Source organism: Punctularia strigosozonata (genome assembly GCF_000264995.1).
Source record: "Punctularia strigosozonata HHB-11173 SS5 unplaced genomic scaffold PUNSTscaffold_9, whole genome shotgun sequence".
Taxonomy (NCBI): domain Eukaryota; kingdom Fungi; phylum Basidiomycota; class Agaricomycetes; order Corticiales; family Punctulariaceae; genus Punctularia; species Punctularia strigosozonata.
The window spans coordinates 712769-733474 of record NW_006767441.1 but is presented as its reverse complement, the minus strand read 5'-3'; the positions used below and the strand labels follow the sequence as shown (position 1 = coordinate 733474).

General features: G+C 56.5%; 7 protein-coding genes across 7 annotated transcripts; 3 read left to right on the top strand and 4 right to left on the bottom strand.

Annotated features, from left to right (window-relative positions):
• Window positions 1–41: 41 nt before the first annotated feature.
• Window positions 42–1423, bottom strand: PUNSTDRAFT_104738 (DUF887-domain-containing protein; the record flags this gene model as incomplete). Its single annotated transcript, XM_007385419.1, has 8 exons — window positions 42–252; window positions 382–491; window positions 551–683; window positions 733–779; window positions 831–865; window positions 924–988; window positions 1038–1178; window positions 1227–1423. 8 exons carry the CDS (start codon window positions 1421–1423, stop codon window positions 186–188), a joined length of 795 nt encoding a protein of 264 aa, XP_007385481.1. The 3' UTR covers window positions 42–185.
• A 535-nt stretch (window positions 1424–1958) lies between these two features.
• On the top strand, window positions 1959–5190 carry PUNSTDRAFT_71641 (Vps54-domain-containing protein; the record flags this gene model as incomplete). The annotated part of the gene is made up of 7 exons (XM_007385418.1): window positions 1959–2241; window positions 2298–3565; window positions 3621–3799; window positions 3850–4093; window positions 4156–4696; window positions 4759–4880; window positions 4939–5190. 7 exons carry the CDS (start codon window positions 1959–1961, stop codon window positions 5188–5190), a joined length of 2889 nt encoding a protein of 962 aa, XP_007385480.1.
• Window positions 5191–9591: 4401 nt separating this feature from the next.
• Window positions 9592–11541, top strand: PUNSTDRAFT_53563 (uncharacterized protein). Its single transcript, XM_007385417.1, has 2 exons — window positions 9592–10000; window positions 10050–11541. Exons 1-2 carry the CDS (start codon window positions 9954–9956, stop codon window positions 11161–11163), a joined length of 1161 nt encoding a protein of 386 aa, XP_007385479.1. The 5' UTR covers window positions 9592–9953; the 3' UTR covers window positions 11164–11541.
• A 226-nt stretch (window positions 11542–11767) lies between these two features.
• Window positions 11768–13565, bottom strand: PUNSTDRAFT_53562 (uncharacterized protein). The gene is made up of 4 exons (XM_007385416.1): window positions 12932–13565; window positions 12655–12864; window positions 12137–12604; window positions 11768–12072 (listed from the first exon to the last, which is right to left on the bottom strand). The coding sequence occupies exons 1-4, from the start codon at window positions 13265–13267 to the stop codon at window positions 12016–12018; spliced, it is 1071 nt and encodes a 356-aa protein (XP_007385478.1). The 5' UTR covers window positions 13268–13565; the 3' UTR covers window positions 11768–12015.
• Window positions 13566–13833: 268 nt separating this feature from the next.
• On the bottom strand, window positions 13834–16457 carry PUNSTDRAFT_104730 (adenosine deaminase; the record flags this gene model as incomplete). The annotated part of the gene is made up of 13 exons (XM_007385415.1): window positions 13834–14342; window positions 14392–14457; window positions 14513–14638; window positions 14693–14705; window positions 14756–14833; window positions 14885–15089; window positions 15142–15241; window positions 15294–15536; window positions 15590–15628; window positions 15685–16041; window positions 16093–16139; window positions 16189–16236; window positions 16293–16457. Coding segments are annotated over 13 exons (1586 nt in total), but the record flags the coding sequence as incomplete, so codon positions are not given.
• A 344-nt stretch (window positions 16458–16801) lies between these two features.
• Window positions 16802–18372, top strand: PUNSTDRAFT_126991 (uncharacterized protein; the record flags this gene model as incomplete). The annotated part of the gene is made up of 5 exons (XM_007385414.1): window positions 16802–17236; window positions 17289–17406; window positions 17460–17684; window positions 17745–18011; window positions 18065–18372. 5 exons carry the CDS (start codon window positions 16802–16804, stop codon window positions 18370–18372), a joined length of 1353 nt encoding a protein of 450 aa, XP_007385476.1.
• Window positions 18373–18533: 161 nt separating this feature from the next.
• Window positions 18534–20683, bottom strand: PUNSTDRAFT_104727 (uncharacterized protein). The gene is made up of 3 exons (XM_007385413.1): window positions 19598–20683; window positions 18939–19540; window positions 18534–18879 (listed from the first exon to the last, which is right to left on the bottom strand). Exons 1-3 carry the CDS (start codon window positions 20585–20587, stop codon window positions 18756–18758), a joined length of 1716 nt encoding a protein of 571 aa, XP_007385475.1. The 5' UTR covers window positions 20588–20683; the 3' UTR covers window positions 18534–18755.
• Window positions 20684–20706: the final 23 nt, after the last annotated feature.

Below are 20706 nucleotides of genomic sequence, written 5' to 3'. Positions count from 1 at the left end.
CCTCGCTCATGCCTAATCGGGCCACAGGCACGACGCATTTGGGCTTTTAGGCTCGCATACAGTCCCTACAGGCGTACACAGGACGGTCGCGAATATCTATCGGTGCACAATACCGGTGGAGATCACCATGCGCAAGGGCCTCACCCCATCCTGCGCGTCTTCTAAACGTCACCACCAACTGCAGATCAAGTAGGCTTTGCACCGCCCGAGCTTGTAAAACGCCGCCCTAGCGCCGCTATCATCTTCGTGAACCTGTGCGCAAACAGGTGAGTATATTGAGCAAGAACTGCAAGGGTGCGGGAAGGACGTGGAGCGTAAGGCTCCCTCGAGGATATGGGGCATTGATCACTGCGGACGAGAGCAAGGAAGAAAGATACTGACCAGAACCAGTTCAGGAGGTTGAGCACAACATTTCCAATACCATACACGAGGAGGTAACCAACGGGAACCTGCCCGCGCACAGTATACAACGTTTCGAAGAATCGCCAGGACTGTTGGCAGATGTCAGACAGGATATCAACGCCGGTGTGCGGGGCCTTAGGCCGCTCACGACAATAGTTCCCCATATCAATCTAGCGCCAGCAAAAGTGCTGAGGAGCAGCACCCCATTGACGAGCTGAAGTTTTGTGCCGGTTTGTCCGGTTTTGTCAAGGAACCAGTGGACGTTGAGGAAGGGAGTGCTCCTGAAGTACATCTTCAGCGTGTGCCAATGCGAGAGGTAGTGTTCCGTACAATTCCCACATAAGACACCGAGTTCCGAAATATGCGAGGAAAGGCCTCTGCGGATCCAATCAGGATCATATTCAGAAAGTGATCCGCGCTTAACTCACAAACTCGAGCGTGTAGATCGTGAAGCATGCCAAAGCTGTCGTCGAGGTATTAATATACACACCAACGACACCAACTGAGCTTCTCGTGCTGACCATGAATGACGAAGCCGACGTCGACGAAGTGTATGAGACACTCGAGTGTATCCCATAGAAAATAACTAGGAGATGTTAGCTCGCAATCCGCCGGTTTATGGACTAGCTGCCTACCCAGACGCGATAGCTATCACCGTTCCCGATGGGTCATCCCATCCGAATGCACGATCGCGTTCGAGGACAGGATTACTGGCACATCGGGCAGCGAGCGGGACTATGATAATTGCGTGTACCAGTGCCACTACTCGATTTGACCTGGCATTTTCCTTCAGCTTCGCCACAGGACCCTGGCGAGCATCGTACCATTGATTCCGCTGCCTTTTGTTCATCTTCCCAAAGGTCGCAGGAGACAACCACGAGCTCAGAGCGGGTCCAACAACAAGGTGAACGGCCGTAAAGAAGGCAAAGGACTTGACGATGGTCGCGGCATTGTTAGGTAACTCCTTGAGGCTAAAGGCATACGAGAGATACGTCGCTAATCCATGGAGGATGTCGTCCATGACTCCGGTGGACGTAGCACAAGAGAACTAGAAGAAAAACTTTGGAAGGTTAGGCCGAGTTTGACTGCGGGCTGGTTGTTGGCTCTCTTAATATGCGGATCACCGGACGGCAAAGAGGATTTCTCCCGCGTGTTCTTCGAGCGCATCACCAATGTGGGTGCATCAGCGCAAGGCAATGGATCCAGACCGTGCATGGCCAAAAGAAATATAGCCATCTGGTCATTCAAAACGTGTAAGAGGTAACGCTGGTCGTGAAAGAAGCCTGACACGCGGCGGAGGCAAAGAAAGGCAATTCCCGACCAGGGGAGGCGGCCGACGCCGAACTGCGCGCACTGCACTGGCTCTGACGTCGCCTTCACCGACGTGCTCGCTCTCCACTCGTTGGGCTCAACAGATCTGAGCGCTCTCTCTGACGCTCTGCTCTCAAAACCTGCACTCGTTGATGACGTGTCGGCTGTAGCTGGGACTGCGCTGGCCGTTCCCACTTGATTCGCCCAAATTATTGGTCACTGCTTGACTTCGATACTCTGGCACCATGTCCATAGCTTCCGAATCCGTCTCTAGCCCTTCGAGGCCAACATCTCCAGTAGCTGGACAACAGGATAGTGCAGCGACCGCAGCTCGCCCATTCCGCTTCACATGGGACCCCGCATCACGAAGAGCAGGACCGGGGAGCGTCGTCTCGGAAGGCACGGATGCGAGGGGCGATTACTTCGGACAACAAGCAACCAGGCATGACTTGCTCGCTGGCTCAACGACATCGTTGGCACTCGGCGCACTACCTGCGGAATGGAGCAGTTCTAAACACGGCTTTCATGGTAAGCGGATACCAATATATCAATGATTTTGCAGACTAAGCTAATCTGCCGGGTAGCCATATCTACTGTCTTGAACAATCCGCATAAGCGTCAAGCGCCGCCGAAAGCACATTCACATCTCCCCACGGTGCCTCCAGCAGATCTCCCTCGTGTACGGCGCAAGGACTTCGATTCCTACCTTCGCGGAGTGACACCTGAATGGGAGCGTTTTCAAAGGAGCACACAACTCGGGCGCGATGGCGTTGCTTCCCTCGAAGGTCCCAGTCCCGGTCCGTCTACCAGCGCTGTACCGCCGACGCCTATGCCCGTGACGCCCATGACACCGCGCACGCCGCGTCCTCAACCAGGGAGAGCGTTACCACCGCTCGAAACCGTACCGCAAGTCTTCTTCGAACCTTCCTTCACTCTGGGAGACCCACGCACCTTCAAGCTTGTCACATCATCAGATGGCGACGACGATGCCGATCCCTCTGCTTTGTCCTATTCCCTCCCGCTCCTCGAAAAGCTCTCCCACCATGCCGACACCATCGAACAACACCTTGTTCGGGAAATCTCGTTACGATCGACATCCTTCTTCGCCGCTTTGGGCAACTTAAACGACCTTCAGACCGAATCCGAACGTTGTTTGGATCGAATAGCGCACCTACGTGGGTTGCTCAAAGACGTTGATGACAACAGCGCGAAGAAGGGATTAGAAGTCGTCAGCAGAGAGGCGAAGCTGCGGAATATCGCCCGAATGAAGGAGGGCATTAGGATGCTGGGTGGGGTCGTGGACATGACTGCAGTAGCGAAGGGGTTAGTGAACACCGGGCAATGGGGGCAGGCGCTAGAGGTTCTGGATCAGATGGAAGTCTTGTGGGAGACCGGACGGGAACGAAAACGAGACTCGCCCGGAGCCGTGACTTCACCTTCTCTGAAGGCGGCGTCTCCTCCCGCTTCCACCAAAGCCAACGGTCAAGCAGGGCCGTCCACACTTGCTTCTATCCCTGAATCCCCTTCCTCCGCAACAACACCCGCCCCTCAGGCGATCCTTCCAATATCTTCCCTCAGCGCGTTCTCCGCTCTCCCGTCCCATCTTCAAGCTCTCACCTTGGAAATCGCTCAATCGCTCACAGCCGAAGTCGTCGCCGCCCTGAAGGACGACTTGGTAGACCGGATATCCACTGATATTGGTGACTCCGAGGCGCAGGCGAGGTTAAGCAGCAGATTCAAGGATCGGCTGAGGCCGCTATTACATGGCCTGGTGCGGACACGAGGTGTCAGAGGTCCGGTAGACCCATGGCGAGAGAGCGTCTTATCGCAGGTCAAGGAGGTGGTCTCATCAGTGAGTCATTTCAGTGCTAACCCCGGTTAAGACCACGATCTTATTGGAGTTTAAGCATCTACCTGCTGGGGTTGACGTTGACAGTAGCGATGCCGCAGCCACGGAACCCGTACGGAACATGTCGCATGCGGAGTTCATAGTATTTGCGCGCAAGTTATATCGGACATTGCTGAACTGTATAGAAGGCTTGCAAACGCAAAACGTGATAATCATGGAGGTCCTTGAACCATTGATGTAAGCTCAAGGCGCCCACCGCCTTCGTCCCCTGCTCATTTTTCGTCCAGAACCGAGCAGACACCAATAGACACGACGGCAATGGTGGAAGATTTGGCTGACATACTCTCGTCGGCCACGGAACTGGGTAACGCGCGAATGGGCAAAGTTGTCCTTGCTCGTTCGGAGCAGCACACCAAACTCGATCTTCCCGATTTCATGACGTTCTTCCAGGAATCATGGGACTTCGTCGTCAAATGCGAAGTTATATGCAGGCGTATGACTGTTGGCCTGCGTGGTGTTATCGTTAGCCAGGTGTGTTTGCCCTTGCCGCAGCAGATAAATATCCAGAGTAATATTTCGACTCCCGTATGTAGGCCAAGTCATTCTTGCAAGCATTCCACCAAGCACGCATCTCTCAGTCCGCCGAGTTTGTGCATGACGAACAGTGGAGTGCATCACCGGTCATGCCGGAGACACAACATCTGGTTAGCATGCTGCTTGACGCGTCCGTGCGCGATCCTCCAGAGTGGATCCTCAAGCCGAACTCCTCGAGCGAATCTGCCCCGCAAACCCTTGCCGTCAACGGTACTGCATCCACGTCCCCCCCTGTACCGCCGCCTACTTCTCCTACACCACTATCGCCCTCGAAACCGGCTGCGAATGGCTCGGCTGCTGCAGCCAAGCACCTCCGCATCGAAGATCGGACCTACTTTGCGGTTGCCTCGACTGTGCAGGTCCTCACACTACTGGTCGACTACCTCAAGGTCATCGTCAACCTAAGCATGCTGACGACCGAAACGATGAGCCGGGTCATCGAGTTCATGAAGGCGTGGAATTCGAGGACCTGTCAGGTCGTGCTTGGCGCCGGTGCGATGCGCAGTGCCGGACTGAAGAATATCACCGCGAAACACCTTGGTATGCATTCCTACGTTGTGTGCGTTTTGACCGGGAATGTGACACGTTATGGCAATCTACAGCCCTTGCGTCGCAGTCATTGTCCATCATGATCTCGCTCGTTCCTTACGTTCGGGAGACGTTCCGACGTCATTTGAGTCCTAAACAGGCAGTCATGCTTGTGGAATTCGACAAGCTGAAACGGGTGCGCGGATGTCTATTCACGAGCATTGGAGAATGGCGATAGACTGACGCGAAACTAGGATCTCCAAGATCACCAGGAAGAGATTCACCGGAAGCTCATCCAGATCATGGGTGACCGACTCGCAGTCCACATTAAAGACCTGCAAGCCGTAGACTGGGCGAAACCCCGGCCGGGGGTAAACGCGTACATGGAGATGCTCGTGAAGGAAACTGTCACTCTACACAAAGTCCTCACCCGTTGGACCTCACAGCCCGTTGTGGAGGTGAGTTTTCTCCTCGCATCAGTATTGACGGTGGCACGGTCATCCTGAGCGATCCACGTATGGTGTGTAGTTCGTCATGTCCGAGGTTCTTGCGGACATCTTTCATCGACTCGGGCAAGAATATAGCGGTATTCAACTGCCTAGCGCCGAGGCTAAGGACAGGTGGGTAATCTTACCATATGAACGGCAGAATGAAAGTGGTAAGCCTTGGCGGCTGACCATATCTATTTTTACACCTCTAGGTTACTTGCCGATGCTCGGTATTGCCAGGAGAAACTGTCTGCGCTCAATGTCCGAGCGAGGAGTAACGCTATGCTCGAGACCATCGTCGGGGATAAGTCTGTCACGCCTTCACCCTCGCCGGCGCTGCAGCCAGATGCGACGCTCCACCGGCCCTCGTCCCAGATCCCATTATCGCCAACCGCACCGCAGCAACCCGTGACGCAACAGCGGGTGCCGTCCCTGTCCGCAAACCAGCGGATAAAGGGCATGTTTGCACGAGCTGCGAAGGCCGGCCTTGCGCACGAGCCGTTGCCGGCACCCCCTCGGGCGGACGTCAAGTCACCGCCGCCTCCACCTCCCCCGGATGCGTCAGAGAAGACAGCCGTCTCCAATATGTTCATGAACCCCACACCGCCCGTACCTAGATCTCCTTCGCCTCGGCCACCGTCGCGAGCAGGAAACGGCGACGCTGCGCTTCCGCCGATACCGCGCGAGGAATCAGCGCCTCGGCCGGGCTTCCGGCAGGTAGTAGAAGACGTGCTAGACAGGCGACGACAAGAAGCCGAGGGGGCGCCCGAACCGGAGATCAAGGTTTCTGCGGGTGATGCGCCCGTCGTCGCTCCTGCTGCCGTGCCCGCTGCCGCCGCGCAGGCTAACGCGGCGGAAACGCTGGGTTCGCTGGATGAGAAGGCAGCGTCGGCGATGCCGAGTCGACCCCAGGCGGGCCCTGATCCACAACCCGCGGAAGCTGCGCTTGCCCCTGCAGACGTCGCCGCGGCAGCCGCAACTCCGACGCCAGCAGGAGCAGGGCCGGAGGAGGCAGGCGGTGATTGAGTTTTGTTCCCTATTTCTGGGCCTCGTTCGTGTTGTCATGCCCGCGCCCGCCGAACCCCGATTGGGGAGGGCCTTCATTATGATGCCTTGTGTTTTATGGGCCATTCGCTTGATGGATGCCTCGACAATGCATCTGGATGCTTCTATTGTACATCTGTGACCTTCACCACTAGACCGCAATGCACGTCGTTTTGGAAGGTAAAGTGGATTTGAGATGCGCTGAATCACCATTCCTGTTCTGTCTTGTTCTGTCACTGTGCGGGGTTACCCCGCAAGAAGGCGTTGTGATGTTTGCCTATGGTTCACGCTCCCCTTCTTCTCCCGCAATCCAAGCATGGAAGCATCCCAACGTTATCAGGGCTGAGGCCTCAGGAGTGCTTTGAATTCGTGGATACAGCATCGGATTTTATCTTGTCTCCCGTTGAACAGCTCTTTCGGCTGCCTGATTTTACCGCTTGCCAGTGCCTGCTTTCGTTATCGGAACGACATGAACATACCTCCAAGATAGATCGCCGGTTTCTGTTGCCGAGGTGTTCGACGATAACATTCGATTTCACCTGAGAGTGACATCGCGCATTCAGGCCGATTCTGCAGCTCATACGGCGCCAGTCCATTCGCGGCCAAGAATGATGGTGAGTGTTAAATATCAGAATGCGGTCGCCGCTCCGGATCAGGCTTGGAGACGTCGCGTTGGGGCGTGACGGATATAAACAGAGAGCATAACGAGCTTCCCTGCGAGTGCACTGATAGGGTCCCCCCGGCCGACGAAGACGTTCGGCGCAAGCCATGGAAGGCATCTCAGTTACGATCGACCGAAAGCTTACTTTACCCTCGAGATGGTCCTCATAATACGAAGGTCCGGACGCGCGAGTGTGCAGTTGCGAGTTCTCATCCATTGCGCATTTTCGCGTACTCGATCCGACGGCCGAGAGCGGCGAAATTTGACTGAATGGCGTGCTCCCGGTGCGCCGCCGCGGGTGATAGTGCGAGGAGTTTACGCGCAGAACCGATACCGCTATCTCGACCGTGTCGAGTCAGGAAATTTTGACTCCTCACTGGCCAGCTGAGATAACGCGCGTCCCGCCTTCCGGGACCAGAGTCGGTGCTCGTCGTATCACTGGCTCGCACCGGTAGATAGGGTCTCCGCGGCCGAGCGTTATCGTCAGTGCGCATTCCGTTTCCGTCCGCTCGACTGTGACCCTCGGGTGAATCGCTTGAGCGTATGGTAACTCATTCCGGAGACCAGAACGCGCAAATCTTCAAGGATCAAGAGGCTCTCAATCAACGACGGCACGTTCGCTCCTGCAAGCCTTCAGCATGCTCGATCGGATGGGCAGCCTCCCAAGCGCTACATTAGCGCGACACAGAAGCAACCGCTAGAGGAGACCGTCTTGAGGCTTCCATGGCAAGATGATGCACAGGTAGGGACGATCCCCAGCGCCTCCTGGATCTTGACGTAAAAACGGCGAACGGATGCGCTCCGTTGTACGTACACCGAGCGCCTAACTCGCGTGCTGCACGCACGCACGCCCCCACCGTTCCTTCCTTCCCTTTTTTCTTCCTTCCTGCTCCGATACGCGTACTCGCCGGCCGCACCGGGGGTTGCTCATTCGAACGTGTTGTCTTCGCCGAGCAAACCGTGCACCTGCCAAGGTTTCTTCGTTTCATTTGACGGTGAAATGGATGCTGATGACCGCGGACACATGACCGGGACGCGAGGACAAAGGATCGAAGGCTAAAAACCGCCCACCAAACGTGCGGAAACGGCCGTCGGCACCTCGGGATGGGTCCATTGGGCCGCGCACGTTTAATTTATAAATTCCAGGGACGCATGCTCGGGGTCATGCACTCATATTTGTGCGTCAGTCGCTACGCGGACCGGTGATGTTGGTGGGTTGTGGAGACAAACGTCGCTCTGCGGCACAGGAGAAAGTTGTATGACCCGAAGCAAATTGGGACCACAGCATATCGAGCAATGGGCGAGCGCATGCGTCCGAATGGGCGATGGAGTTGCGGGCGTGATCGTGTACAGTATGACGGCGCAACGCAGGTGACCGTGTCACACGCACGCGTGACCTCACACCTGCTTAGATAGGGAATCGTTGATCTAAGCGATGAGAGTGCATGGCATCGAAGATCTAAGCGGCCGGTGTCTTACTCGACCAAAGCTCAGCTCAACGGTGCGGATAGTTACGGTGTTTATTGTGGCCCAGAAGCCCCGTTCCGACTTCGTAATGGGTGGGATTTGGGACGAAGGATGATGATAATAGGACGAGCACTCGTCACCTTGGATACACACTCGTCCCGCGTCACTTACACGCGCGCAGGGAAGGGCCTCGACCCAAGGCTCTCCTCGTCCGCAGCCAGTGTGAGCCCGGGGCGTCTGACTTCGAGGGTGCGAGATCAGGTGAGATTCCCCGACGGAGGAACGCCAATGCCGGCTGGGGCTAAGGTTTCACTTGTGCGACAATGAGTGGCGTGAGGCTAGGGCGTAACGCCAACGAGAAACGATGGCGCCGGCCCTTGGGTCCGTGTCTGCATGTTGATGCGCGTTATACCCAGAATTTCATGATCAGGGGGGCCACATTAATTGGTTCGGGTGGAGGTGCCGCAATTCCGACACTGAGAATAGGCAGTGCTGATGCCAGTAAAACTGGATGACGTGCGGATGTAGACGTAGACGTGGATGAATACTGGATTAGTCGTAGTCCTTTCGTGTATACAGTAATGCGGTGCGGCGCGGCGGTGATAAGTCACTGTACAGTCAGCTAAGCTCGGCTCAGGTCATGACATGACATGCATATGGCTCTGACGCGAGCAGAGAGCACATCGAGCCAAGAACGCCGTCGATGAGAAATCAGGCCGTTGCGTTGCGCATTGCGGTGCCGGCTCAGGCTGCCATCGAGATGCATGTACGCCATCTGCCTTTTCCAAGCAAGGTGCGAATGCGTCGCGCGAGGTGATGTCATTCCACCAACGGGAAGGCGCGAACGCAGAGTGGGCCGTCTTAGAGACGGGTGGGTTTCCCGGCCGGAACGCACAGTCTAGGATTCATGTTTATTTTTTTCTCGGGTACGTCATCGTTCGCGGTCGCGCGGGCGTGTGATCGCGCACAAGTGAGTGGAACACGCGATGCGTCGCGCGTAGCGTGATGTCGATGCTAAGTTCCGGAGAGACGCGCGCGCCTCGGCTCGGGTCAGCGGGACTTCGTGTGCGCGGAGTGACGACGCTGATGGCGCAAGCTTGACGAGCGATAATAAATACCGTAACGCAAGTTTCCCGCCCGGGTCGCGCTCGTGATGTGGCGACATGGGGGCGTGCCATGTCATGGACATCACGCATGCCGATGTGCTGCTTCGGGAGGGGGAGGGGCGAAGCATGGCGACAGAAGGTGCGAAGATGGTGAAAAGGCCGGATTCGCTGCGGGGGTGGCGTTGGACGCGTTCGATCGACCGAAGGGGTACCCGGAAATTCAATGCCAGAGACGTGAGCCGGCGTCAGGTGCGGCGGCGAACGTGACTCGGAATAGGAGGGTGTCCTGCGAACGAGATCGCGGAACGCACGGCCTGAGACCAACGTGCATCACGCAACCTCGGCCGAAAAGGCAAGTCTCGAGAATGCGTGACGGGTGCAAGCGTGACGCTCTCGACCGCGCGAGTCACCGCCACTCCTGCCGGGCTGCTGAAATTTATAATGCAGCACTTATAAAGGCACTATGCGTCCGCGCCCGGCACTCTTCGACCTGCACGACCGACATGGAGATTGAAGAATACTGCCTCTGCTGTGGCAAAGCCGTCGACGGGTACGCCCTTCGCCGAGTTCCGCCGCCTCCTGCTCACCGTTTCCCCTAGCCGCGCCTACTGCTCCGACGAGTGTGCCGACCTCGACGCCCGCTCCCCGTCCTCATCCAGCAGCGCGTTCCCGTCACCGAAATACTCCTCGTACAAGATAGGTACCCTCCCTGACGTGCCCCCGCTCGTGCCCTCCGTCCTCGGCCGCAAGCTCCAGTCGCACGCCGGCCCGGACACCTATCGCTACTCGACCTCGTCCTCCTCCTCGTCCACCGCCTGGTCCTCCCTTTCCGAGGAAGACGACGACGACGAGTCCGTGTTCCACAACAACCCAAGCGCATCCGGCGACGAATCCGACGCATTCCACTTTGGCTCCGCCAAGTCGGGCTTCAGTGTCTCCTCGTCGTTCGCGAAGAGCCCGCTAACGTACGCTCGCCGTCCATCGGCCACCAACCACCGCTCCGTTATCTCTCGCCCGCGAGGCGCATCCCCCGTTCGCGGCGTTTCGAGGAGCGCACCGTCCAACCGTTATCCTTATCCCGGTCAAGAGTCCTCCGCAGACGACGATATCGAGCCGACCCTGACGGTCGCGCCAGCACGTCGGCGTATCCCGACGAAGAAGATCCCTGGCTCGGGCTCGGACATCCACAACCACTCGCCCTCGCCAAGCGTTGTCGGTTCCGCACCCAAGCGCAGCCGTAAGCGCGACAGCCTTCCAGCCGCGTTCTCCCTCCTGTCGATCGGTTCTCCCACGGCCCCTAAGCCGCTTCAGACCCAACCGGGTACTGCCCAGTCCCACCAACAGCTCCAACACGGGAAGGGCAGCCCGTCCTCGATAGGGACCGCGAGCACGACGGGGGGTGCCGCTCCGCCGTCATCGACCCCACGGCTCACCGACTCGCTGGCGACGCTCCGAGGGCGCCCGCGCGAACCCCAGACCGAGGCTGAGCGCCTCCGCAGCTCGACCGAACGGCGATCCCGCGATCCCGCGCGCTCACCGCGGTCCCCCAGACTTCTCAGGCCGGCCTCCCCGGACGACGCAGCCGAGCGGCGCGGGAGGAGGCGTTCGCACGAGCTCGACCCGAATGAGGTGGTGGGACCCGTCCCCGAGAACGCAGCGCCAGGGTTGGGCAATGGCCGAAGTGGGCTAGTTGACCGGGGTATCCTCGCATGAGCTGTCTCTCGCACTACCTCTGTTCGCCCGACATCCACTTCGTTCACAAGCCCGTTCCCCATCGTGCGTTCAAGGGCGGGAGGGTCCGGATCCGGCTCCTTCCACCTGCACGGTTTACGCCGAAATTCTATTCCACCCGGCGAACCAAAAAAAACAGCAAACCAAAAACCGGCACTCTTCCGGCGCGCCGCGCGGATCTTCTTCTTGCTTGGGACATTTGTTTGGATATCCACACAACTTTGTACTAAGTAACGCACAGAACGCATCATCACGCTCACGCAATACACCCACACCCACACACCTCATTCGCATAGCACCATTCAGCATTGATCACACACACCCCATCCCCACCTCGTTCACACGTCCGCGCTGTATCCCAAAACCCTCTCTCCATATCATGAGAGCGTATGCATATGGCAATATCGCATTGAGAAAGTTCGGTCAGAACATCCATGAATGAATGAGCATGAGTAAGTCGTCTGAATTAGGTCCGGATCGCCGGTGGTCCCAAGGTCCGTACTTCGATAGACGGATGCCATCTCGCGTCGATCAATTCGTGGCGCATGGACGGGGGCTCGCCAAACGATAGCACAAGACAGCACGCGCCATATCATTTATCACGCAGTCGAAGCGGACTCAATACATACGACTATGACTCGCCAAGTGAGCCAGCCTACAGTTCACACTGGGGTTCGACGATAGCACAAAAGATTTGCTGCTCGGCGAGAAAACGACGAAACAGCCCCGGAGCAGCAAGAACACACGCAAAACTGTGACAAGAATGACCGTCGGTGATAGGGGGACAGGGTCCAACTGCCTTTTTCAACTTCTTCGACAATGACTTCCTCACTGTCACATCGCCGGCTGCTGTTGAGCCCGCAGCTGCTTCTGTTTCTCCTGCTCAAGCCTCTGTATAGCAAAACCAAGAAAGAACGTCAGCAACATATGCGCGATAGCACATGCATCCACCAACCGAATACAGCAGCTGGACCGCCATTTGGATGTTGGCCGGGGCGCCCGTGATGACCACCAGCCGCTCATTCTCTGACCCAGCGGGCGCTCCATCCGCGCCTGCTTGGCCCGTCGCGCCGGGCTCCATGATCTTGATCTGGCTGGCGCTCATGTGCCGTATCTCGTTGATCTTGGCCCCGCCCTTGCCGATGATACACCCCACCAGGTCGTTCGGAATGTAGATCTGCTGCGTCTGCAGCTGCCCGTGCGCTAGTGCAGCTGCTGTCGGGGGCGGGTACGGGTTGGTGTACCCGGGGACGTACGAGGAGCCGCCGGTAGCCGGGTATGGCGGGCGTCGGGAGTAGGACGACGGGCGGTACGAGGAATTGGCGGCGTGCGGTTGTCGCTCGTTGGCTTCGATGAGGATGTTGCCGATGTAGTAAGTCGCAATATGGATCGCGTCCGCGACACCTGACACGCTCAGAACACGCTGTTTACCAAGTTGAGCCAAACACGACGCGCATTGGGGTAGCGCTATACCTCTGTTGAGCCGGGCAGCATACCCTCGCTAGCATTCAGCCTCGCTCCACTGGCTTCTTGAATCTCCTTGATCTTAGATCCGCCCTTGCCAATGACCGAGCCCATGCGCGAGTTCGGAATCATGAACTTGATAGTGACCGCGCGACTGCCCGGCACGGACGCCGAGTCGAAGGGCTCGTCATTGATCCTCCGCACGATGAGACCAAAGGCCTGACGCAGAACCAGTTAGGTATCGAATTTAACACGCACACGCCTGTACACACACGCCTGTACACACCTTCGACACGGCATCTAGTGGGCCGCTTACGTTGAGGATCCGCTCGGGGTTTCCGGGGATACTCTCAGACACCACGACGCGAGCACCGCTTTTCTGGCGGATTTCATTGACGTGCGCGCCGCCCTTGCCAATGATGATGGACGCGTCCTGAGTGACAATAAGGCATCGCATGTGGATGGTCCCCGAAGGCGGCGGGGCGGCGCTGCCCGAGCTTGAGCCGCCGGTAGAGGGTCCTGCCGAGACGGTCGCATTCGCGTCGGCGTCATTCGAATCGGGCTCGGTTTTCACAGCTGCAGTCGCAGGCGATCGAGGGGCAAGAGGAAAGAGAGCCGGCATCGTTCATTGGCACGTCGCTACGAGAGAGTGATCATCGTACCCGAATCATCGTTCGTGGACGTTGGTGGTACGCCCGTATTGGCGCGCTTGTGCAGCTTCTGGTCCTCGGCGTCGTCCGGGGAACGAGAGCGCTTGCGGGTAGAGTCAGCGTCAGGCATCGCGTCTCAATGCAAGTTCACGGGGTGATTTGGGGATCGGCGTTGGGTGTTGGGAAGGGCTGGCTGCGATGGGCTTGGGCAAGTGGGGGCAGGGCGGGACTGGAAGGATGACGTGGTCTGGGGGAAGCAGCGTGCAGGAGATCATGAGGAAGGAGGCGTGAAGAGAGGCGGCACTACGACCAGCGATGTACACTCACCTTCGTCGACGACGCGGCCGGCGACTGCGTTGGCGGGAGGGCGGCGGGATGCGCTTGAGATGGAGGGACGCGCGGGGGTGTTTATCAACTCCGCGACGCGGCGGCCAAATCCGGCAGCGACTTCTCTCAAAGCTCTCTCATCAAACTTCCTTACGGTGCTTTGCTGATATTCGCCAGGAATGGTGACGGTAATATTGGCTTCATGAAGTGGGGCGACCGCTCCGAGCATACCGTCCTCACGCTGTATTTATACGACGTCATAGAAATACACTCTGTTCTCGAATCATAGATGGTAACAGGTGGCACCACGAATGAGCGCCTAGGAGAATCAGGAGAATATACCAAACAGCATGGTTTCCTCGCCCAACTAGACCCTCGTGGCCCACACATCGCTCGACGTGTCTAGCATATGCCAGGGATGGTCACAGAGCGCTGCAGTCGCACATGGTCTGCCGTGAGCACCGCCTCCGGACATCCGATTGCCAGCGCTCCGAGAAACAAGCCAGTTGAGGGCCGAAGGCTCTAGGGACCGCTTACGCCAGTTGATGACAATGTGCTGCTTGTGCCAGTTGAAGGCAGCAATCAGCTTGAAAAGGCCAGTTGAAGGCCGTTTGTGTACGTTCACGTCTGGATTTGCGCAATCTCCGCCAAAAATTTGTCCCACCGCGCCTGCCATTGCGCCAGGGCACGCTGTTTCTCAGCTGGCTCTAAAGTGGTATACTATAGTGATGGCATGAGCGGCGATTTCATGTAGAAACATTGTGTTCACCTCGATGCTCTTGCGGGCTATTTCCCCGAGCGTCAAGATGCCCGTGACCTCGCTGGAAACCAGGACCTAAGAAGACAACGGTTACCAACGATACGGCGATTGCAGCGCAGCTCCGACGAACCTGGAAGAAGTCGTATGAAAGCCCCATACTGCCGAACACGGCGGGATCATCGCTGCAGAGTGCCACGGGAACTCCGTGGTTCAGTAGAGTCGGGAACGGATGCATCGGCATAGAGGACGTGAGACGCTATGGTCCCGTATGAACGCGGATATTGACTACGGGATACATGAATCATCTCACAAGTATTTCGTTACTACGGGCCCGAGTGAGCGATAGCCGGAGGTGAGGCTGAGGTTGACGTACGAAATCGGGCATACTTCGAGCGCGATCTGTTTCTCGCGACAGATTTCCATCAGTCTAGGGTGCTTGACAAGGGAGAATCTAATGAAGGACTCAATTCGAGCGCGTGTACATTGGATTGAGACCACGAACCCATGTCCTATGCGCTTTGTACCCAATAGGATGGCATCATACAGATTCATATCCGCTTTGCTGCCATCTCCGAGGGTCTCTCCAGCGTGAAGGATGAAGGGAATGTCAAGCCCTAGTTCCTTCGTACGTTCCTGGAATGCAAGCAGCTGAGGGAGATAGTCTGTCAGAGGCTTGAGGGCATTCTCGTCGCCGACGAGGTCAAAGCCTTGCAGGATAATTAGAAGGGTGTGATGTCACCAGGTAAAGTGGATCCACACCTGCGATAAGGTGAGGGAACTCTTTCTTCAACTGAATGCAATCTTCCAGGTACCAGTTGAGCTCTTCCGGACTGACGTATCGGATCGTCGTGTAGATGATCTACGTGTTGCGCGTAAGTATGATCTCGCATGCTGCGCGAAATACGAATTACCCGAGCGCCAAAGAACTCGTCTTCGCGGCCCTGCTGCTTCAGCTCATCCTTCACATCGCTGAGGACCTTCTCGAAGTCGACCAGCCACTGGCGGTGAGGTATGTTCTCCTGTCCATCGGCGCCAACCATAAATTTGTAGACAAAGTTGATCCGAGCTTCCACGTAGGAAATGCCATCGTCCACAGATGACAGGAGGAACTCTCGGATATAACGTGGCCAGACGGGCGCGAAACGAATGAGACCCTAAACCATCCAATCAAATGGGGGGAAAAGGGAAATCCGTGATTGTCACTGACAGTTGACACGAGGAACGTGCTTGAAAATTTCTTCCATATCTATGAGAAGCGTAGATGGTCAGAACACGTAGTCACACACATGGGCAAAAACAGACCTTAGGGACTGTTGAGTGGGTTTTGTAGGCCTCAGTGGGATTGATGGTTAAGGCACCCATGATCCATTTGTCGAAGGCCTCGGGGCCGCCCAAAGCAGGATCGAATGTTTCTCTCGCTTTGGCCAGCTGTACCCAGCTGTTGTCATAGTTCTCAGAACTCAAGCTCGTCTCAGATGCAGCTGCTATCTCGGCTGGTGCCAAGGCGCGAAATTGAGGCAAAACAGACGAGATAGACGAGCTGGTCAGGGCCGTCTCGACCTTGACATGAAGTTCCGGGTGCTCGAGCGCAAGCCTGAGCAGCACATTCACATTCACCATCGCATCGAGGTGAGCGTGCAGCAAGGCGCCTTTGGGCATCTGATAGCGAGGGTGAATACGGCGAAGCGAGCTAAGCAAGGATAAACTTGCCTTGCAGAGAAGTTCGAAGAGCTTGGTCTTTTCGATGATATGCCTCGCTGATGCCTGTTGAGACCTTGTCCTCTCGAGCGGAAAGATTCAGCGAACCTGTGAGGAACTCCATGCCGGGATAGACATGGTCGATATCCTCATAGTCTGTCAGTAAACATGATCAGCCTCGTCTGTTGTGGATCAGCAGTCTCCTCGAGAACCTTGACTCCAGATGGAATCAGCTTCGAACTTGCGGATATCGCGCACGATTGCATCGGCCCTTGCGGCAGTCGAGTCTCCCTGCAGGTTGAACAGGTGGCTGTCGACTCTGCGAGCGCGATCCTCGTTGATCAGCTGCGTCCGCTGTTCAAGGTATTGTTCCATGCTTGTAGACGAACTCGAAAGCAGGAAGAGTCGGGGCCTAGCGTTCGCATGATATGATTCCTCATGGTCACCATAGATGGTTCGATCGCCGCGCGCCGAAGATATCCGGTAGCCGCATGTGAGTCGCGCTTCGTCGCGTGCCGCTCGACGGCTCGCGTGTCCGACGCGTTGCGCGCGTTCTCGCTGTTTGTCGCGACCATGTCTTCCGGCGACGAGCTCGGTAAGTCTCCCTTGTTCATCTCATCTTCTTTACGCGTCACAGACTCATCTACTAAATCCTAGTCGGCTCTCTTGTCTAGGAGAATACAATGTCCTCACCCCCCACCGACCGTCCTATAAAGAGCCCATGGCGCGAACAGCACAGCGAGACCCCAAGGCTCCCGTAGCCGGGCCATCAAAACAGCCCAAACCACCAAAGCATCCAAACAACGCGAAGGAAACTACCATTCAACACGGCGGCGACGAGGTTGAGCTACTATCCGATGGCGATGTGGTAGAGGTGCCTACACCCCCGCCAAAGACGGCCGCGAAGAAGACGGCCGCAAAACCTCAGCCCAAAGGGAAGGCAAAGGCTCCCGCACAGACGGTGGCTCAAAAGCCCAGCCTCAGCAAAGTCACGGAGACCGATGGTGATGTAGTGATGCAGGAACGTTCGTCAGACGACCCTCCAGCTAAGAAGAAAGTACCTCCGCCTAGTTCGCGGGCCGCCCCGACAGCTCGAACGAAACCTATCGATACATCCCCGCGGGAAATGGAGCGTCTTCGGAAGGAGGTTGCCGCTGTACGTATTCTGAACTTCCGCCATCTTACAACTTGTGACACGACCTTGGTAGCTGCGCGAGGAGCGGGACAAATTTGCGCAGAAATGCGACGAGATACTCAATTTGCGAGTCTCGGAACCTGAACAGGCCCTGCGAGTACAAGCTGCGAATTATGATGCCCGATTACAAAGTAGGTTTACCTTCCCCTTCCTCGGCATCGTTCAGGTCTTAAACAGTTATTAGCGCAGGAAGACCTCATCAAAGAGTTAACCTCGCAGATAGCCAGGGTGGAACCACTTGCTCGAGGGCAAGCCGGCCCTGCCGCCGTCCACTTCTTGACCCGAGAGGCCGTCGACGAGGAAAAACGACAGGCCGAAAGGGATCGTGACAAATGGAAAGAGGAATCAGAAGGCAAGGATGCCATCATTATACAGAAAGACCGCGAAATTGCTGAGTTGATAAAGCAACGTAAGTCGCTGCAGACATCATGCTCGCTTGTCGCTCTCCCTGTCTCATCGAACGCCGCAGAACGGTTACTTGAATCCGACCTGAAAGCCGAGATCGACCGCTCGAAGTCGTTGACGTCCCGTCCCACACCGTCCTCGTCAGTGGCGCGACCCGGGGCTAAAACAGCGGCACCGGATATGGCCAAGATTATCACTTTCTACGAGGATATGACCAATCTCCTGGTTATAAGCGTCAAGTACGAAAACACCCATCCGAACTGGGAGGCCTTGGGTCTTGAGGAACCAAAAATACGATGTTTATACACCCATAACGAACATCCCGAACTTAGTGCGCACCCTCCTTTATGGCGCTCACTGCAACGACTGAGACTTCAACAACAGCTCTGAGTTTCGAACTGTACTTCTACTACGAACCGCTCCCAGAACTTCCTGAAGACGCGACGATCACCTCAAAAGACCAGCTCGTTTGCCAAGTGAGATATACCCCCCTGGAGCTCGAAAAGATTCCAGAGCACGTCCGGGATCGTCTCGAGTTCATCGGAGGCCCCTTCACCTTTGCCAAGTGGCAAGCGTCGGTATTCCTGAGGACGCTTGCTACAAAACTGGGAGACGCACAGACAGATGAAGCGTCGGATGAAGAAGACGCGGGAGGAGACGAGGATGGGAGCATCGAATACGTAGAAGGTTGACGCTTGATACGCGTTTACAAGCGCCGCCTCGTTATCTCGATGCACATGCTTGGTTGAGGTCTACTTATCGTAAATATGATTATCTTATACCCTACCTCCCTTATCGGTTCTTGGTCCTGGATGAACAGTGTATGCTCGATATGCGATCACGAAGAAGTGCTGTGATTTAGAATTTAGCCTCAACAGAAGCTTTACGTTAGGTTTCATAGTCGTAAGGGTCATAAAATTCCGTGAATCATGATAATGAAAATATAAATACCTACGATATATGTGGATGTCCGAACAGTAACTACGCGGTGAGACTGGTACAGAAGCAATAATGGCAAACAGCAGTTCGAGTCCGCACAAGAACGAGGAGAAGCGAGTCCAGTGGGTTCGGTGATTCATGTCCGTGTGCGAGGTGATGCTCGACTGGCGTGCAAATCTTTGATCTCGAAGAATATGCTGAACCCGAAGGCGACAGCCAGGAGGCACGACGCTGCCGTCGCAGTGTTGTATGCGTTGCACCTGTTGGGCGAGATCGTCTCAGTCAGGTCCTGATAACAACTCCGCGAGCAGTTACTGACCATCCCTCGTAGCCCCCCGCCGGACAGCGCTTCCCGATGAGCACATACACGAACTCACATGCCCACACTGCACCCATCGCGATATCAAAGCAAAGCATCCTCTTCCTCGCCTTCCTCGCCACTCGCCACTGTTCCTCCATGGCCAGCCCCGCGAATACTCCTCGCCTACGCACCCTCTTACGCTTCCGCTTCTTGTGTCCCGGATAGCTCGTCGAAGATCCATGAGCAGAGCCGAACTCGTCGTACCCTCCTGGCATGCCGTCGCCTTCGTCCTCACCCGACGAAGACTCCTCGGCCCTCCCGAACATGCCCGGATCCACGATCAGGTTCACTTGCACGCCCTGTCCGTCTGCTCCCTTCTTGCCCTTCTTGCCGCCTTTCTTCTTCGCCTTTCCACCGCCAGGGAGCTGCTGCACAGGCAAAACCATCATGCCATTAGGTGCTTGAACGGAGGTAGCTGGCCCACGTCTTGAGCGCCGGAAGCAGCAAGGGCGAAGAGCGAAAAGCCATAGGAGCGCAAGGGAGGTCAATACGGAGAGGATGTACATAATGTATGAGGCAATGGACCCTTTAGGTGGCGGCGATGACTTGGGTTTGATGATCTACAGAACCGATGAGTTTTCGCAAATGATAAAGGCGTTTAACAGACGATCACATACCAACGCCCCATAAATCCCCGATATTGCGGCCCCCAGAGAGAGTATGACCTGAGCGGCCCTTACAGCCTTCCGCTTCTTCGGCCCCTCCGTGATGAGGTCACCCTTCGCATCCACACTTCCAACCGGATTTTGCACCTCTTCTTCCTGCGCGTACCCTTTGCCGCCGAACTCCCGCTCCAGCATCTTCATCCGCTCTTCCTTCACCTCTGAGTCTATCGGCAGCCCGTACGATTCCGAGCGGTCGTTCGACCAGGGTAGCAGATTACGTGAAGACTCGTGCGAATTCAACGTCGGCGGCACGTAACCATGAGATGCGGACAGGGGAGAGTATGGATCGTGTCCATGGCCTTGCGACGATGAGTATGCGGGGTCGAAAACATTCGAAGTATGAGCGCGGGAGTTGGCGGATGGATACGGGGATTTCGCTCCATTATTGTACCATCCCTTAGTCCACGGTGGGAACTGCGCGATGTCGACCTCATCCTGGACCTGATCCGGGTACGCAATGTCGGGTTCCTCAAGGTTAACGGGAGGAAATGGGGGTGCATATGATCGCTGATGTGCATAGCTTGAGGGAGGAGGCAGAGAAAACGGTCTGCGAACCGGTCTTCGCGATGTTTCGGTGTGGGTGGAGGCGGTCGTCAACGATGGGGTCGATGCGAAGGTGTCACCGGTCGCAAGCGGACGTATTGGAGGCGGAGAGGGCGGATATTGATCGTATGGGTTGTAGGCGTAAAGTTGCCTTGGGGGTTGCCCGCGCAGGGACATTGTATAGTCGGCCAAGTCGAGCGCCTCGACCGAGACATCGCTCGCGTTCGCCTCTCTTCTTCTGGCGCCACTGACGTTCGCCCTGCCACGATAGCCATCCTCAATCTCGTAGTGCTGCAGTTGACCCGTGGACGGCAAAGGGTCGTATGGATCGGGGGACCACGGCCGGCGGAAGCTTCCTGTAGGGGTATCAAGACGGCTGTGGTAGTCGTAGGCGTACATGTCATTGACGGTCGTAACAGAGAATATGTGGCATGAGCGCGCTCGCTCGCCGTTGACGATAGCGAGGAAGGCGACTTGGACGCCGTCAGCGCCGACGAGGACGAGCTAAAGATGAGCGT

Bases quoted from the DNA above. Each gene is read 5' to 3' on its own strand.
- PUNSTDRAFT_104727 (XM_007385413.1), bottom strand. From the start codon at position 20,587: ATGTACGCCTACGACTACCACAGCCGTCTTGATACCCCTACAGGAAGC. The intron at 19,541-19,597 runs GTATGTGATCGT...TCGGTTCTGTAG, and splicing joins CGGGGATTTATGGGGCGTTG to ATCATCAAACCCAAGTCATC. The intron at 18,880-18,938 runs GTCAGTAACTGC...CTCGCCCAACAG, and splicing joins GCGGGGGGCTACGAGGGATG to GTGCAACGCATACAACACTG.
- PUNSTDRAFT_53563 (XM_007385417.1), top strand. From the start codon at position 9,954: ATGGAGATTGAAGAATACTGCCTCTGCTGTGGCAAAGCCGTCGACGG. The intron at 10,001-10,049 runs GTACGCCCTTCG...CGTTTCCCCTAG, and splicing joins TGTGGCAAAGCCGTCGACGG to CCGCGCCTACTGCTCCGACG.
- PUNSTDRAFT_53562 (XM_007385416.1), bottom strand. From the start codon at position 13,267: ATGCCGGCTCTCTTTCCTCTTGCCCCTCGATCGCCTGCGACTGCAGCT. The intron at 12,865-12,931 runs GTGTGTACAGGC...GTTCTGCGTCAG, and splicing joins CACTAGATGCCGTGTCGAAG to GCCTTTGGTCTCATCGTGCG. The intron at 12,605-12,654 runs GTATAGCGCTAC...CTTGGTAAACAG, and splicing joins TGCTGCCCGGCTCAACAGAG to CGTGTTCTGAGCGTGTCAGG.